Source organism: Bombus fervidus, chromosome 13 (genome assembly GCF_041682495.2).
Source record: "Bombus fervidus isolate BK054 chromosome 13, iyBomFerv1, whole genome shotgun sequence".
Lineage (NCBI taxonomy): Eukaryota > Metazoa > Arthropoda > Insecta > Hymenoptera > Apidae > Bombus > Bombus fervidus.
In genome coordinates this window covers 4,384,803-4,399,343 of record NC_091529.1, presented here as the reverse complement: position 1 = coordinate 4,399,343, position 14,541 = coordinate 4,384,803, and the positions used below count along the sequence as shown (strand labels likewise).

Sequence of the window (14,541 nt, the reverse complement as noted above, 5' to 3'; positions counted from 1 at the left end):
CATTCGTTTCTTCCATCCTTCATATATATATATATATACGTATATATAAAGCTTGTAACCCTTTGAACACTGCACTTTACTCGAGATTACTGATGCAATACGCTCAGGTCTTTAGACACGTAATCGCTTTATGTTACACGATATTACGAACTGGAGAAACATTTATGAAATGAATAAGCATAGGTTAATCCAAGTATTCGCGTTTACTTCTTTATTGACAGTTTATTAATTCCTATGACGAAAACATATACATATATCTATTTTCGATACTCCATTATTTTTCATTCTTATTAATTTCAGTCTTATGTACAATAGTGATATGAATGTAAATAAAAAATATTGCAATGGAATATTTGTGTGGAAAATTTTAAGCATTATTGCGTTTGTATGAACCCTCGCCATTGTACGGTACTGCGTCAAACGTTGTGGCGCAGAAAAGCACAGCTTCCACTTCTCTTCATTTTCGCAGATCGATCCGACCGACTGACAAACGTAATCGAAAATCTCGAGGTTAAAGTTGCCTATGCCAGTGGTGTGCGTAAGGAAAGTCTAGACGTAAATTACTTAAGTTTCATGTGACAAATTCGTTCACAAGTGTGCTTTTTATAACGAATCAGCAATGTTGTTTCATAAAAATTTGTATGGAAAATACCAATCTAGCCTTCTTAACTTGTGAAAGAGCAGGCAACAATGGTCATATACAATTTTATCTAATCATTTGCATAACTATTGGATCTTGGATAATTTAACCAAGTATTTTAAGAGACTATAGAATCTCTTATATCAATATAAAGAGTGTCAAAAAAGTAGCAAACTTCAGAATTTAGTTCATTTGCTAGAAGAATATGCTATTAAAGAAATTTATTAAAGTGAACACGCAGCATGATCTTTTCGTTCAGAAGATCGTGCAATCTTATCTCTGTCGATAGGAAAGTGGATAAAGAAGAAAGTAATTACATATTTTCAACACGAGCATAAGTGTGCAACTGTTAATTGATATGTGGACGAGCTGGTTTGGCACAGGTAGTTTCTATTTCTTGATTTCCTCTTTAATTTTTGATACTAAAGTATTATTATAAATTGTTCAAAGCAGAGCATTCATTTTTATTCATTAATAGTCGGTGATAGGTAAATCAAGTATTTAAATATTCCCTCGATATCTAGTCATCCCTTCTTTTAACAGACGCGCATGCGTCTTGAACTTAACGCGCGTTATCAAATATCGATAGACATAACCTGCAAGAGCTTGTGTATAGTTGTTGTAACGAATATAACGAATGAAAAATTAATAATTTTCTATATTATTTTTGATGGTATGTGTTAATTAAGAATTATCTAAGTACAGCGAGTTATTGATAAATTATAGAATATATGTGTATATAAAAGAGGTTAAAATGTTTACTACTGTAAGCCCAATTGATGTATTATATTTGTGTAGTATGTATATGTATACATAAATAAACTATGTAGTAATATAAATGATACTTATAAGTATTACATGCTAATAGTAATAATAAAGTTCATATTAAAAAAAAAGATTTTTAATAAAAATTGTTATAAATTAAATTGCCAAAAATAATTGAAACACGCTATTTATCTGTGCAAGATAAGTTTATTTGTGTGCAACTATATACTATAAAACAGAAATTAATTTAATTTTGTTTATATAGACACTAATAATTTGGATATTGTAAAAATACGTAATTTTTTAAAAGATGAAAAGGAATGCAATGTGTTTTATCCGTTTTTACAGATTATAGTAACAAAGTGAGTATGTCAAGAAGAAAACCTGGCAGCGGTGACAGACAATTCAACAACGTGGATTATACACAGCTTACAGAAACTGACAATGGCTTTGTTGATTCACAGGTCAGATATCATCCTTTATATAAATTTTAAATATTCTTCTACTTCATAATAACGTAAATACATTAATTAAAGTCTATCAAAATATTTAATTAGTAATTAAATTAAAAATAATACAAAGACAAATACTAATGATTAATTACATTTATCTCTAACAGTTTGTGAATCCACCTGTGAAAATACCATGGAAAGCCATTATGTTAGCTGCTCTTCTTTTTGTTGGAGGTACTATTATGCTCATCATGGGTAGTCTAATTGTAAGTGGACATATTGATTCAAAGGTAAGATATTTTAAATACCTTTTTTAAATATTTTTAACCCAAAAATATATAATACAGTTACTACATTTTATCATATCTAAGAAGAATATTCTATTCATTTTACTTGTAGCTGTATTATTTGTAATGACAATTTCAATATAATTTAATATATGTAGTGTGTATTTAATAATTACTTTATCTTTTACAGTATTCAGATCGTATGTGGCCAGTTATTATTTTAGGAATTCTAATGTTTATACCAGGTGCTTATCATATGAGGGTAGCTATTTTAGCTTATCAAAAGGTACCAGGTTATTCATTTGATGATATTCCAGAGTTTGATTAATGGACTACAACTTTTTTACTAAGTATTAGTTGAAAAGTTGAACATCGTTATTAATATATTAAACATTTAGTTTACATCAAATTGTTTTATATAAATTGTAGATATATGTTTTTCTTGAAATACATATGTAAGTATTTACAGCTAATATGATAGTACAATTTGGTATTGTACTTAATACATTTGTTGTACATTTTATGCAAGTATTGGATTTAACCTTAATTTAATTTAATTTAATTTTAAAACATATGGCAATTATTCAGGATATCAAAAGTTTAATTGTCAGTATTACAACTACAATACATGTTATTTTTGTATAACTGTAGTATACTTTCAAGAAGAACACAAATTCGCATGTACATATTCTACCATTGTGTAATTACATAATACCAATGATCTGTGCAGTTTTATTGTACAATCTACCAAAACATAGTCAACTTAAAAATAACAAAGCCATTTTTTAATTTGTAATAACTTACGTATAAAACAAAAATACGTATAAAAATGTTTAGAAAAATGTAAAGAAATATTAATCCAAAGAGTTACCCACTTTGAGAAGGAGTGCAATCTTATTTTCATTACTTTTCTATCTTATCTTTTAAATAACTTAAGGCACTTTTCTTAGTTAATTTACATATTTTATCTGCCCTCCCTTTTGCTATTAAAATGGATGGATTAAATTGACTTCTCAATATATTTTTCATTAAAATTTTGCTTTTTTCAATCCTTCAGATTGGTCTTTCACCAATAAATTTCTTATTTAAAGGGATATTTTGTAAAGAATTAAAGTTCATTTATGAAATTGGTAAATTTCCGTAATGAATTTTATATGGGGTATAACTTGCCTCAAAATTAAGATATATATTGAATTCTCTTGGGTTAATATTACCGAGTCCATGTTCAACATGCAATAAAAGTTGTATCATTGAATCCAGTATTGCAAGATATATTTCTTCTTTTGTCCAATTGGTATTAGGTTGTTCGAAAAGTTTTTTTCGTTTTATAAGGAAATAATAGACGCACAATGTTTTTTGTTTTATATTAGTTTATTGAATTATGCATGAACGTAATGATAGAAATATAACGAAATGGATTATACCTAATTCAGTAAAATAATATAAAACAGAAATTGTTCATTTATTATCATCTTATGAAACGAAAGAAGCTTTTTGGACAACCTAATATTTATATTAAGATGTACCATTAGAGACAACTGATCTCAAAAAATAATGAAGATAATATATGTATCGATATAAATATTTCGTATGAATAAATTTTAATTTTATTTTTTTAAATATAAAAATGCATTAGTACGTATCTGTTTGTCCTACCTGTATTCTAGAATATATTCCTAATCCAACTGCAGTATGATATAATCATTTTGACAAATCGATATCAGTATCAAATAGCTTAGCAATTAATGTACGATATGTAACAGTGTTTAATGTAAGATCGTAACGATTAATCATTCTTACAATACGCACAATAAAATGGTCATCTTTTTCTAACAGAAGCACTGGTACTAGTTTATTTGCGAAATTCGTAAGATCTAAAAAGGATAGTAAAAATTAAAAAATTTATACTTGTTACATATTTGTATAACCAATACACTTTATCTTACCTATTGGATCAAAATTGCTATATTGATTCTAAACTAGAAATTGCAGAAGAAAACAAGCATATACTGGAAATTTTTTACAAAATACATCTAATAAAATGGTCATTATTTTTACTCTAAGAGAAATATCTTTTACAGTATACAGTAATTTTCACTTACAAGGATCAGTATATATGATACTAGTTTCTGAAAAGAGTAAACTATATGAAAATTACTATAGTTAATTATAATTGTTATTTTAAATATCATCTCCAACATATTAGAAAACTCTTAACTCACATCTGAGTAACAAAAAAGCTTCTATAAGTTGTTGATTTGTTAAGTATATTTCAGCAAAGAGCATAATAATTGCAGCATTAATCTTACAGAAATGAATTTGTGATTTTACCATACTGTACATATCTTTAAGTAATATATATGCTAATTCTCACAAATTTTTCTTGGCTAAATTAATCAAAGCGTATCTATCAATATCAAATGATATTTGGTAATATACAGTAGTCACTCTAGTTTGGACTATAAGGTGCATAAAAAATAAAATATATTTATGAGAATTTTTAAATAAATATTAACATTTAATTATGTATCTTTATTTTATTTATAGTAATAATAGGTCACATATTGGTTTTTGCCTATTGTGATCTTATCTCAATGAATATAAAGATTTTTCTTATTTTCTACTCCCATATTCTAATCATCCTTAAGTCACTTAAGTAAATCTTTATTTTATTATAGTAAATTATGATAGAAGTGAACAAGTTCATACAAATTTAGCATTTATGATTTAAAATAATATAAAACATAAATTTTATACTACAATTTGAGAATTAGCTAATAACATTTTATGTAATCGATAAAAACTTATCTAATTATTTTTGTCAGATTTAAACAACAAAAAATATATATGTACATATATATATTAACTATTTTAGTTTATAAGTATAAAACTTAATTTAAAAGTATAAAAAATATATACATAGAAATATATGTATGCCCAAACATAAAAAAGAAATAACATAAATAAACACCCAAGAATAACTATACAAGGAATTCAAAAAAGACCATTCAATATTTATATGATACATATGACACATTATACTGGTACTAAGTCATTTATCATAATGACAATCTATGTTTATTAAGGTTCATTTATTCAGTATGCTGTGTATACAAATATTATATGGTTTTTTTGAACACTATATAAATTATGTTTGTGACAACAGCAAATATGTAAAACAAGAAATTTTATTTTTTTTGTTTACCTATTGTACATAATTTTAAAGAATAATTTTCATCTTATACATTATCACTGTTATCTTTTTAATTCCTTGTGTCCTTCTCAAATATATTTATATGTTCATGTCTCTAATAATCTCTCTGATTCATTTACCGTAGAACATGAATTTGGTGATCCAATGCCTTGATTATATTCAAATAGAATATCTTCTTTTATTCCTTGAATTTTGTTTTTATTTTTAAGAAATTTTTTAAAGGATGACAGTATATTATAATTTATTTTATAATTTATGTATAGTATTAAAATTTACTTCCTCAGTATGTGATTGTGTGCTTATACATTCTTGTAAAATAATTTCTATAATTTTTGGATCCAGATGTCCTACCTTAAGCAATAAATTTTTCAATGTAATCCAATATTCACCGGGTATAATATATTCTTTTAACATTTTTGAAACCCAATTTATGAATTCAAGTCATTATTATTCACAATGGTTCACAGTGTATCAGTAATCACTTTGATAGAATATCCAGTTCTTTTCACCCATTCAATAGTATTGAATGCTATATCATTGGTTAAAACTTTTAACTCGTATAATTTTTTAAATATTTTTAATATATAACGATTATATTATATAATATATAAGATTCATTTTTCTCTGATGGTACACAACTTCTACTTAACTTTCTATTTTGGGAGTATTAATAGTACCATTCTGGTTAGTACTGTTACATTTTTGTCTTAATAAATCTTTGCTCTTATATGAATCTTATATGAATTCTTATTTGAAGTATGTATTATATTATTTCCCTCTTCAACAAGGTTTTTATTGTTACAGTCTGAATTGTAATTTTCATTATATTTACCTTTTTTTAAATTTTGATCTAATTCTGATAGCCAGTACATCTGTCTTCTTTTTATCCGTATTTTGTCTATAATTGATTTAGTATGTTGTTTCCATGTAAGTCGTGTGTTTAAGTGGAGTCCTAGGTATTTAACTTGCCTTGTTTATGTTATGTGAGTGCCATTCAATTAGATGTAATATGGTTAATGTAATATAGTTGCATTTACTGGGGTTTGCTTTAATTTTTTTATCTTGTAGCCATTTTTCTATTTTTGTGATGTGACTGCTGTTTCTGGATTAGTGTGCCTGACTTGAATAAATATATTGATCGAAATTAGAAGTTACGTTCGTAGACGGACATTAGAACAATTGATGTTACAGAGTCAAAAAGTACAATGAATATATATATATATATATATTATAAGTTCGTCGTTTCAGGGCCGTTTGAAGCCTTAAGTGCCCATTGTTTTCTTACAACACAACTTATTTACCCTCACCTACTATATTTTTATACCAACTAGAAGTACGAGGAGGCAGGCACAAGTTACCATAAATTACGAACATGCCTGTTATCAGTTAAGAAGATTAGAAAGTACAGAATTATTCGAATAATTAATTCCAACAGGAAGTGTTTATATTAACAGTTATACCGTAAATAATTAGTACATGAATTTTAGAAAATTTTCTTGATTCTTTCATAAATTCATGACATTAAATTCAAAAACTTATTACAAAGAATGCAAATAAGATTATACAAATCTTTCACATAAATAAATTACAAGTACAATTAAATGTAGGGTATGTTAAATTAAACAGAAAAAGATATTTTTAATTATATAAAAAATATAAGTTTTTTTTAACTATGGCAGTAATATAATTTTTAAAGCTTAATAAAAACAGCGCTTATTTCATACTACTACAGTTGTTACAATTGAAAATACTGAATACAATAGTCAACGCCTCCTAGTATGTCAGAAAGGAGGATATATGCAAAGGCTAATAAATACCAACGGTCAAGGAAGAAATCGGTAGGTACGCACAAAGATACAAGAGAAGAACGGCAAAATCCAAACCAGCTGGCTGCTGAAGCGAGCAAAACTCATAGAAAGAAGATTAAAAAGAAAACATCCACCTAACTTCGCTAAAGAAATAAATAAAATAGAAACTCGAAAATGGTATATCGCTAGGGGTAGCCATCCACATGTTATTTAGCAATTAAGTTAGAAAAATTTACCAAATGTCCAGCTCGACAAATTGTAAGGTACAAATTAAATAATAAAATAAAAAAAAATTTCATACTAGCTACATATTTATTACAATTATATTTATTTCAATGTATTTCAATCCATGTATTACAAATGAAACGCTTAAAATTTATGTGACTTACCGCGTTTACATACATGTATATATACAAAAGTTCTTGAAATAAGACCCCGCCGCGCGACAGCCGTGTAAACGAATTATTATGTCAACCATTGATTGGAAAGTTGCATTTCAATAAAAAAAAGCAATTGTGAACGTTTCTAGCACCTATAACCAACCTCAACGAAAGATTGTTCACTTTATTTTTTCTAAAAGGCATACTTCTCTAAAATACGCTTAAGGGTCTGGAAACACAATACATTGGACTATCTCTATAGCGTATCTGAAGAGAATCAATGGAATGGTGTGCTTAAGCTGTTTCATTTGCCGAACACGAACTAAGTTCGCCTTGTAGAAGTTGTGACAACGACCATATCCAAATCCACGTCATTCCCTATTACTTGACAATGAACCTTTAGACTTTGACCTTACCTTTGCACACGGCCCAACACCAAATTTTTCCCATCACGTAGGGCACTCAGGAACTTCTCCAGACTCTTCAACTCCGACAAACTCAACATATAAAACTGCGAACATTCGACCACAACACTTGTCTTGGATATAGTCTTAGCCGCGATTTGAACAACTATTTTAATACTTTGTAACTTCGCTACTTCATTGTAATATTGTACTTAACCACTTTTGCGAATAAAAGCATATAAAAATATAAAAGGACAGTCAAGTTAAGCTATTGCTCAGCTCTTCCTTTTTTATCACGAACTTTACGTGACAAGGTCTACGACCAAATATAATTTTATGATCACCATTATTTAACATTTTTTGTTATCTCCATACTTTTTAACTGTGGAGATATTTGACAGATTGGTTATTCGATATAAAAATTATATTCAATCGTTAGCTTTAACTTTATAGAAACTGTTATTTCCCATTAGGTATTTACGTTTACTTTCCACGTTTACTTTTCACGTTTAATTTTACAATACAAAGGGGAAGAGGAAAGGTCTAGCCAAAAAAGTAGTGTCAGAGCTATTTAGAATCGTAAAAAAATATCTAAGCATCGAGGGAATATTTTTCTGAAAAAAAATCCACTAACGGATCTCACGTACATTATTATTAAAAAAAATAGTACCCGAAAAACACAGCAGTCTTTCCATGGAAAAACAACATTAATTGCTATTTATACAAACTTATAAAACGATTTGCAAAAATCATTCAGTCTATGCTTGAGGTTGGTAAACGGTATTATCCAGATTGTTAAAAGCCATTTGTTCATCGATCCAATCACGCGCTGAGGCAACATTGGCATAAACACCTGGAGTTCCACCTTCCGCGCAACCGATTCCCCATGCTACAATACCTGCTTGCAAATACGTACTAGGATTGCTCTTCAAGGGGCATACAAGAGGACCTCCTCCATCACCCTAAAAAAAAATTTTATATTCTATAATACATGATATATGATTTACGTGATACTGCATGATAATACATGATAAAAAAGCTATAATGGATTTGACGACTGATTATAGGATTTATGTATAATAATTAATTTACTTTGCAAGTATCTTTGCCAGGCTCTCCACCAGCGCACATAAAGGTTTCGTGAAGAATGAAGTATTTTCCTAGTCTAGTTTCTCGAAGCTTGTTCTGACATTCCTTATGAGGCACTGTCGGTAATTCTACTTTCTTCAAGATTACCTGGTAGTGTCCCTCCTTACCTATAAACCAAAAAATGTTCCAATTAGAAGTTCGAGAATTTTTAGAGTAAGATTGAATAGATCTATTCAAATTGATAGATTAGAGACACGCTGGTTCGGTTGGTTGGGCACGAATTTATAACCGGAAAATCCTCGATTCTCAAATCTCGCTTGAGTTTCGTAATTGTATTGTGTTTATATCAACACGCTTTCTAGTAGTTCGAAATCCACGTAAAACTGTAGGCGCTCGCCTGAAGATCTTTACCAAAGATGTCTCTGCCCCAGCCACTAGCGAAACATCGAGAATTATCGAACACAGCATTTCGTTCTGGCAGGCAAACGAGATCGACGTTGTCCACAAGATTCAGCGGCTCAGACAAGATCAAAATGGCGAAATCAAAAAATAGAGTGCCGGCTTTATAATTTTGGTGAACGATTACTTTTTCCACTTTACGATCTTGATGAGGATATATTTCGTCCTTAGTTTGCGTGTCCCATTCTCCAGCACGAACTTTCAACTCAGATGGTTGTTTTCTATTGGAAAATTATAAGTGTTTAGTTACAAAATGCCAGGTGAATCGATGTCAATCATAATATTTAGAGGGACTAGATTATTTACCCTTGCACACAATGAGCGGCTGTTAAAACAGCCAGCTTGTGAATCAAGGAACCTCCGCATTGATAAAGGTTCACTTTCTCATTTCCAATCATTTCTTCCTTCAATATAGCCACCATCCATGGAAATTCGCCAAATTGCGCTTCATTATCTTTGTCGCCGGTAATTCTGAAACCAACACCGTTGGGGTGCCTTTGCCCGCAACCTTTTCTCTCGATTGGCGAGGGCGTAATTATTTCATCGGGATTAGTCCTGTCTGGTGGCTTACAACAGACGTCCAAGTAGTTCGCGCACTTGCTCCATGAGGCTCTGTATCGTTAACATTGTGTATATTGTTGTGTATTATGTATTTCCATAAATCAATATTATAATGAAGATACAAAAACATAAGATATAATTTATACAATGACGCTATTAAGATCCAGTGATGTGTAAACATTTCTGGCTAGACAAATTTCTCACTTCATATTTCAAAAGCCACATCAAAAGAATATTAACTGTAATACTAGTTAAAGTAGTTGACGATATCACTTTTATTACATAAACTGAAAAATCTATTTGAAGTAAATCCAAAGATAGTCTCATGCGGCATGCACGTTCGATTCAATGAGAAGTAACACTCACACGAACAAGTAATAAACAAACCTGATACCCACATATTTTGTTAGACAACGAATCACCGTACATGCAAAATCAGCTTTGCTGTGTATTTATACGTACTCAATAAATATGTCTATATGTTCTTAGTGTAGATACAATTAATCCAATATTACCTGACAATCGTGCATTACTTCTGCCAATAACAGTACTAACACTTGCCATTTTGAGACTAATCTTTAGAACTTACCCCACATAACTAGTCTCATCATCCGAACCGAACCTGATATCAATGAGTGTTTCTCCGTTGTCTGAAATGGTGCCGTTTCGACATAGGTAATACGGCACGCATGTACAGTCTTCTGGTGGTTGTTTCGGCTTGTTATCTGTACCCAAAATAGTCGCCGCTGTAGTGGAGGGTGGTTGTTGAGTAAATATGTCCGATATTAAAGCATTTAAGTCAGCGCCTGCGATAGGGGCCTGAGTTGAAGAATTTGTCCCAGATAGGCTCGCTATCAAGGAATCCAATCCACCATCGTTTGGGGGGGCTGATACAACCAAAGAAAAGCTGGACACGGCCAGTGTCAATAGTATTCTCCACATTGCTGTGTTGAAAGTTCTGAAACAGAATTATTCTATAGATTAGAGTGAATCTTTACAATTTCAAGAGCATAAGGTGCAATGGCTCTTGAGGCCTTGAGTTCTTGAAATGCTATAAGTAGGGACTGTCGGTTAAGACGATGTTAATCAGACCTTTCTCGGGTTTGGAATAAACCCATGGGGAAATTGTCAAGTTTCGAGAGGATAGATTAAATAATTTACTTGATCGGTCAATGTTTTTGGAATGAAGATTCTCGAGGCAATAAAATATTTTTATGAAGAAAACTCGTTAATCTAGTTATGCCGGTCTCACAAAAAAAAAAAAAAAAAAAAAAGAGAAAATGCAGTTGGTTCATCGATAGTTTGCACATACTTGAATGTCCGCAAAAGGACAAAATCGATACTCAAATGGATGCCCCAAGGTAAATGTCTACGGGCATCGCAAGAGATTATAGGCTGACTATGGTAATCTCATTTTGTTTTGCATATAAATAAGAATGACTTCACGAAGATGAAACCGGTATGACGTGACGATATCCCTCCCTTCCTCTCTCCTTCCCCTTTAAATAAACAAGAATACGAGAAGCGTTTAGAAAAATTTATCATAGGGGAAACTCGAGGCGTTCTATCATTAACATTGACCATTATTCGTCTTTTATGTAGTTTCATACTAATTTCTTCTAACGCTTTCAAAACATATACACAGAGTAATCGTTCATAGTCAACATCAGCGTCCAACGTAAGATAATTTATCTTCATTACACTAGTCGACGAGACAGATGATCAACTATATTGATAAATGTAATTGTCGTTTACCTCGATAAAAAAATACGTTTGATATTCTGGGAAATATTCGACTTGAAGAGACTATAGAAATCCGGAGGAGTTCACGGTCTAATGAATAATAATTGGTTGGTTTCGCAATATAATCGCAATCATTGAAATTAAGGCAAGCGTTTCAAGGTTTCCTAGAAAAAAATAATCGTTTTACTGCGTAACCAAACGTAAACCAACATTTGTCTATAAACTTCGTCATGGGTGGCTGAACGCGATTAATTGTCCAGCATATTACGCAATGTTTTTAAATAATCCATGAATTCTAAATAAGCAAAACTTTCCTGTTCGAAACTTCCAAGACTTATCGCGATAGCTTGAAAGAGATGTAAATAAAATCATCAAAACGAAAAATCGTAGAAACATGCAGTCAAAACAATGATGCCAAGAACTGAGTGTAAAACTTAACGAAGCATCGTTTTAATGGGAAATTATTATGTAAGCATCTGTCCCCGAATTCGTGTCAGATTCGCATTCGTGACACTGACCTTTTTCTTGATCTACTTGACACTGTTATGTGAAACCGGTTGACCACCCGGTTGGAACATCCACATTCTCGAACTGAAATATTCTTTCACTCTTTTACGTCGATTAACCGAACGAACTTGTCACTTAGATATAAAATCAACCATCAAAGATACTTTTACAGAAATTCCTCTAACAGTAATAAGTACATTCGTATTTATCACATCTCAAGGAAACAAGTGTTCGTATTGCCCGTCAAGGACTTCCAAGAAAACTTCCAACAATTTCTTCATATCTTTACCTTCTTTTATATCTTTATAAACAGCGTGACACGTGTTGTGCCTAGAATTTCTCTGTAGTTCCACAAGGCTTATTCACATAATTAATAAACTGATTTTTTTACAAAAATGAAAAAACTAAAATTTATAATCTTATTCCTATTAGTTTAATTTTTTAATTTCCTTAAACACCAAAAAGTATATAATTACAATACAATATATTACGTTCGTTTAATACTTCGTATATCAAAAACAATAGGGTACTCACTATAAATCAATCTTAAATATACGCTGCCGAGTTTTCTTCTGAAAGAGCTACACGATAAAGTGTCCAGCTCACGATTTCTTCGTTTGCACATATAGCAGCCAAGCTTCGGGCATTTATGAGAATTGCCCCCACCAGTGATTTCATGATTCTCCATTCCAACGTTCATATATAACGCGTATTATGTTTCCTCTGAACTCTTAACCCATTGGATATCGATGTGATCTTGCTCCCACCAGCTAGGTGGTATTCCCCATGCGCAACCATGGAACGTACACGAACAGATTTCTTTCCTTTTCGGAATAGGTAGAATTCCCTTTTTTAACAATCTCGTTATTACTCATAAATTTTCACGCTATTATTTATAAATTGTACAACTTTTTACAATACGTACGTCTTAACGCTGATTTCCAAAGTCTGTTGATGTTCAAACTCGAAAATTTGTCTTTCGAGATGTTCATAATAAAAACTGAATTTGATTTCCTCTTGGATTCGTTACCGAAACAAGTTTTCGTGAATTTAAACAGTGGTATTTCTAGTAGTAAAAATAAGATTGTAACAGGTCACTAACTTTGCGTATATTCAACGAACGATAACCTCTCGAGGATCTGTATCTATCTCCATTTAATTTCAACTGCTGTTGCTTCTAAAAAACGTGTCGGGAATTTAATATGTTCTTAGAATTCGCCATTTTTTTATGTTAAGGTCAAGTATACTCCTTAACTATTCTGATTTCAGTTACTTGTACATATTCCAAATCAAAAAAAGATACTAAAGTTATTTCTTTGTTATTACTTTGTCCTTTCTTTGTTGTTTTGGGCATATAGGTCTAATACAGACAAACCATTCTTGTTCGCGCAATATCACCACAATTATATACTTTTCTCTGTTTTCCTAGTTAAAAACAACGAAGATAGACATATTATGATCACAGTGACATCGCGCGCAGAAATCGTTTGTATCAGACTTTACTCGAATAAATGATTTGACGTATAATAATTCATTTATTTTACACTAGATGTCGCGACGATGGATAGATGATATCGATGCAATTTAGATGCGTTGTAAAAAATAGGTCGCAACAATGTCCCGTTAATCGTTCTTATCAACTCGTGAGATTTTACAATAGCTGATATAACATTCACGTTAGAATATATAGCGATGCATATCGTAGATAATTGATGGGAGAATATTATTATCTGGGAGAATATCATAATAGTGTGCATTGTTCACCTCCTAGTGACTCAAAACTGTAATCAATATTTTTCTAACCGAATGACATACTTTAATTTGATGAAATATTTAGAAGAAACATTTGTAGTTTTATAGGTTATGTTTTGGTAAATCTTTCTAACTTAATTGCTAAATAATATGTGGGTGGCTATCCGCGGTAGGATACCATCTTCAAGTTTGACTATTTTATTTCTTTAGCGAGGACAGTCGGGTGTTTTCTTTTTAATCTTCTTTCTATAAGAATTTTGCTCGCTTCAGTAACTACCTGGTTTGGATGTTGCCGTTCTTCCCTTGTTTCTTTCTACGTATCTGCAGATTTCTCCCTTGACCGTTAGTACCTACAAGTCTTTGTGTATATCCTCGTTTCTGACATACCATGAGACGGCACTATTGTTCTCACTACTTGGATTGTAGCAATTCTAGCTGATTTATGTGGCTCATTGTTGCTGTCTAACAAAAAATATGGCT

At 30.9% G+C, this 14,541-nt stretch overlaps 2 protein-coding genes across 4 annotated transcripts; one reads left to right on the top strand and one right to left on the bottom strand.

Annotated features, from left to right (window-relative positions):
* The first annotated feature begins 467 nt into the window (after nt 1-467).
* Nucleotides 468-2,865, top strand: LOC139993619 (transmembrane protein 230). Of its 2 annotated transcripts, none has more exons than XM_072015531.1 (4): nt 468-1,023; nt 1,754-1,869; nt 2,025-2,147; nt 2,335-2,865. In XM_072015531.1, exons 1-4 carry the CDS (start codon nt 999-1,001, stop codon nt 2,470-2,472), a joined length of 402 nt encoding a protein of 133 aa, XP_071871632.1. In that variant the 5' UTR covers nt 468-998; the 3' UTR covers nt 2,473-2,865. The 2 variants fall into 2 exon arrangements, with proteins under 2 accessions (XP_071871632.1, XP_071871631.1); XM_072015530.1 differs by lacking the exon at nt 468-1,023 and adding an exon at nt 1,175-1,313.
* A 5,715-nt stretch (nt 2,866-8,580) lies between these two features.
* LOC139993610 (phenoloxidase-activating factor 2) lies at nt 8,581-12,998 on the bottom strand. Of its 2 annotated transcripts, none has more exons than XM_072015519.1 (6): nt 12,844-12,998; nt 10,649-11,017; nt 9,805-10,110; nt 9,451-9,719; nt 9,043-9,206; nt 8,581-8,912 (listed from the first exon to the last, which is right to left on the bottom strand). In XM_072015519.1, the coding sequence occupies exons 2-6, from the start codon at nt 10,999-11,001 to the stop codon at nt 8,709-8,711; spliced, it is 1,296 nt and encodes a 431-aa protein (XP_071871620.1). In that variant the 5' UTR covers nt 11,002-11,017; nt 12,844-12,998; the 3' UTR covers nt 8,581-8,708. The 2 variants fall into 2 exon arrangements, with proteins under 2 accessions (XP_071871620.1, XP_071871621.1); XM_072015520.1 differs by having other exon boundaries at nt 10,682-11,017; nt 12,844-12,997.
* Nucleotides 12,999-14,541: the final 1,543 nt, after the last annotated feature.

Coding starts and splice junctions, on each gene's coding strand:
- LOC139993619 (XM_072015530.1), top strand. CDS start 1,190: ATGCGTCTTGAACTTAACGCGCGTTATCAAATATCGATAGACATAACC. Junction 1,870..2,024: donor ATGGCTTTGTTGATTCACAG/GTCAGATATCAT, acceptor TATCTCTAACAG/TTTGTGAATCCACCTGTGAA. Junction 2,148..2,334: donor GTGGACATATTGATTCAAAG/GTAAGATATTTT, acceptor TATCTTTTACAG/TATTCAGATCGTATGTGGCC.
- LOC139993610 (XM_072015519.1), bottom strand. CDS start 11,001: ATGTGGAGAATACTATTGACACTGGCCGTGTCCAGCTTTTCTTTGGTT. Junction 10,111..10,648: donor GATGAGACTAGTTATGTGGG/GTAAGTTCTAAA, acceptor TTAACGATACAG/AGCCTCATGGAGCAAGTGCG. Junction 9,207..9,450: donor CTGGGGCAGAGACATCTTTG/GTAAAGATCTTC, acceptor TTTGGTTTATAG/GTAAGGAGGGACACTACCAG.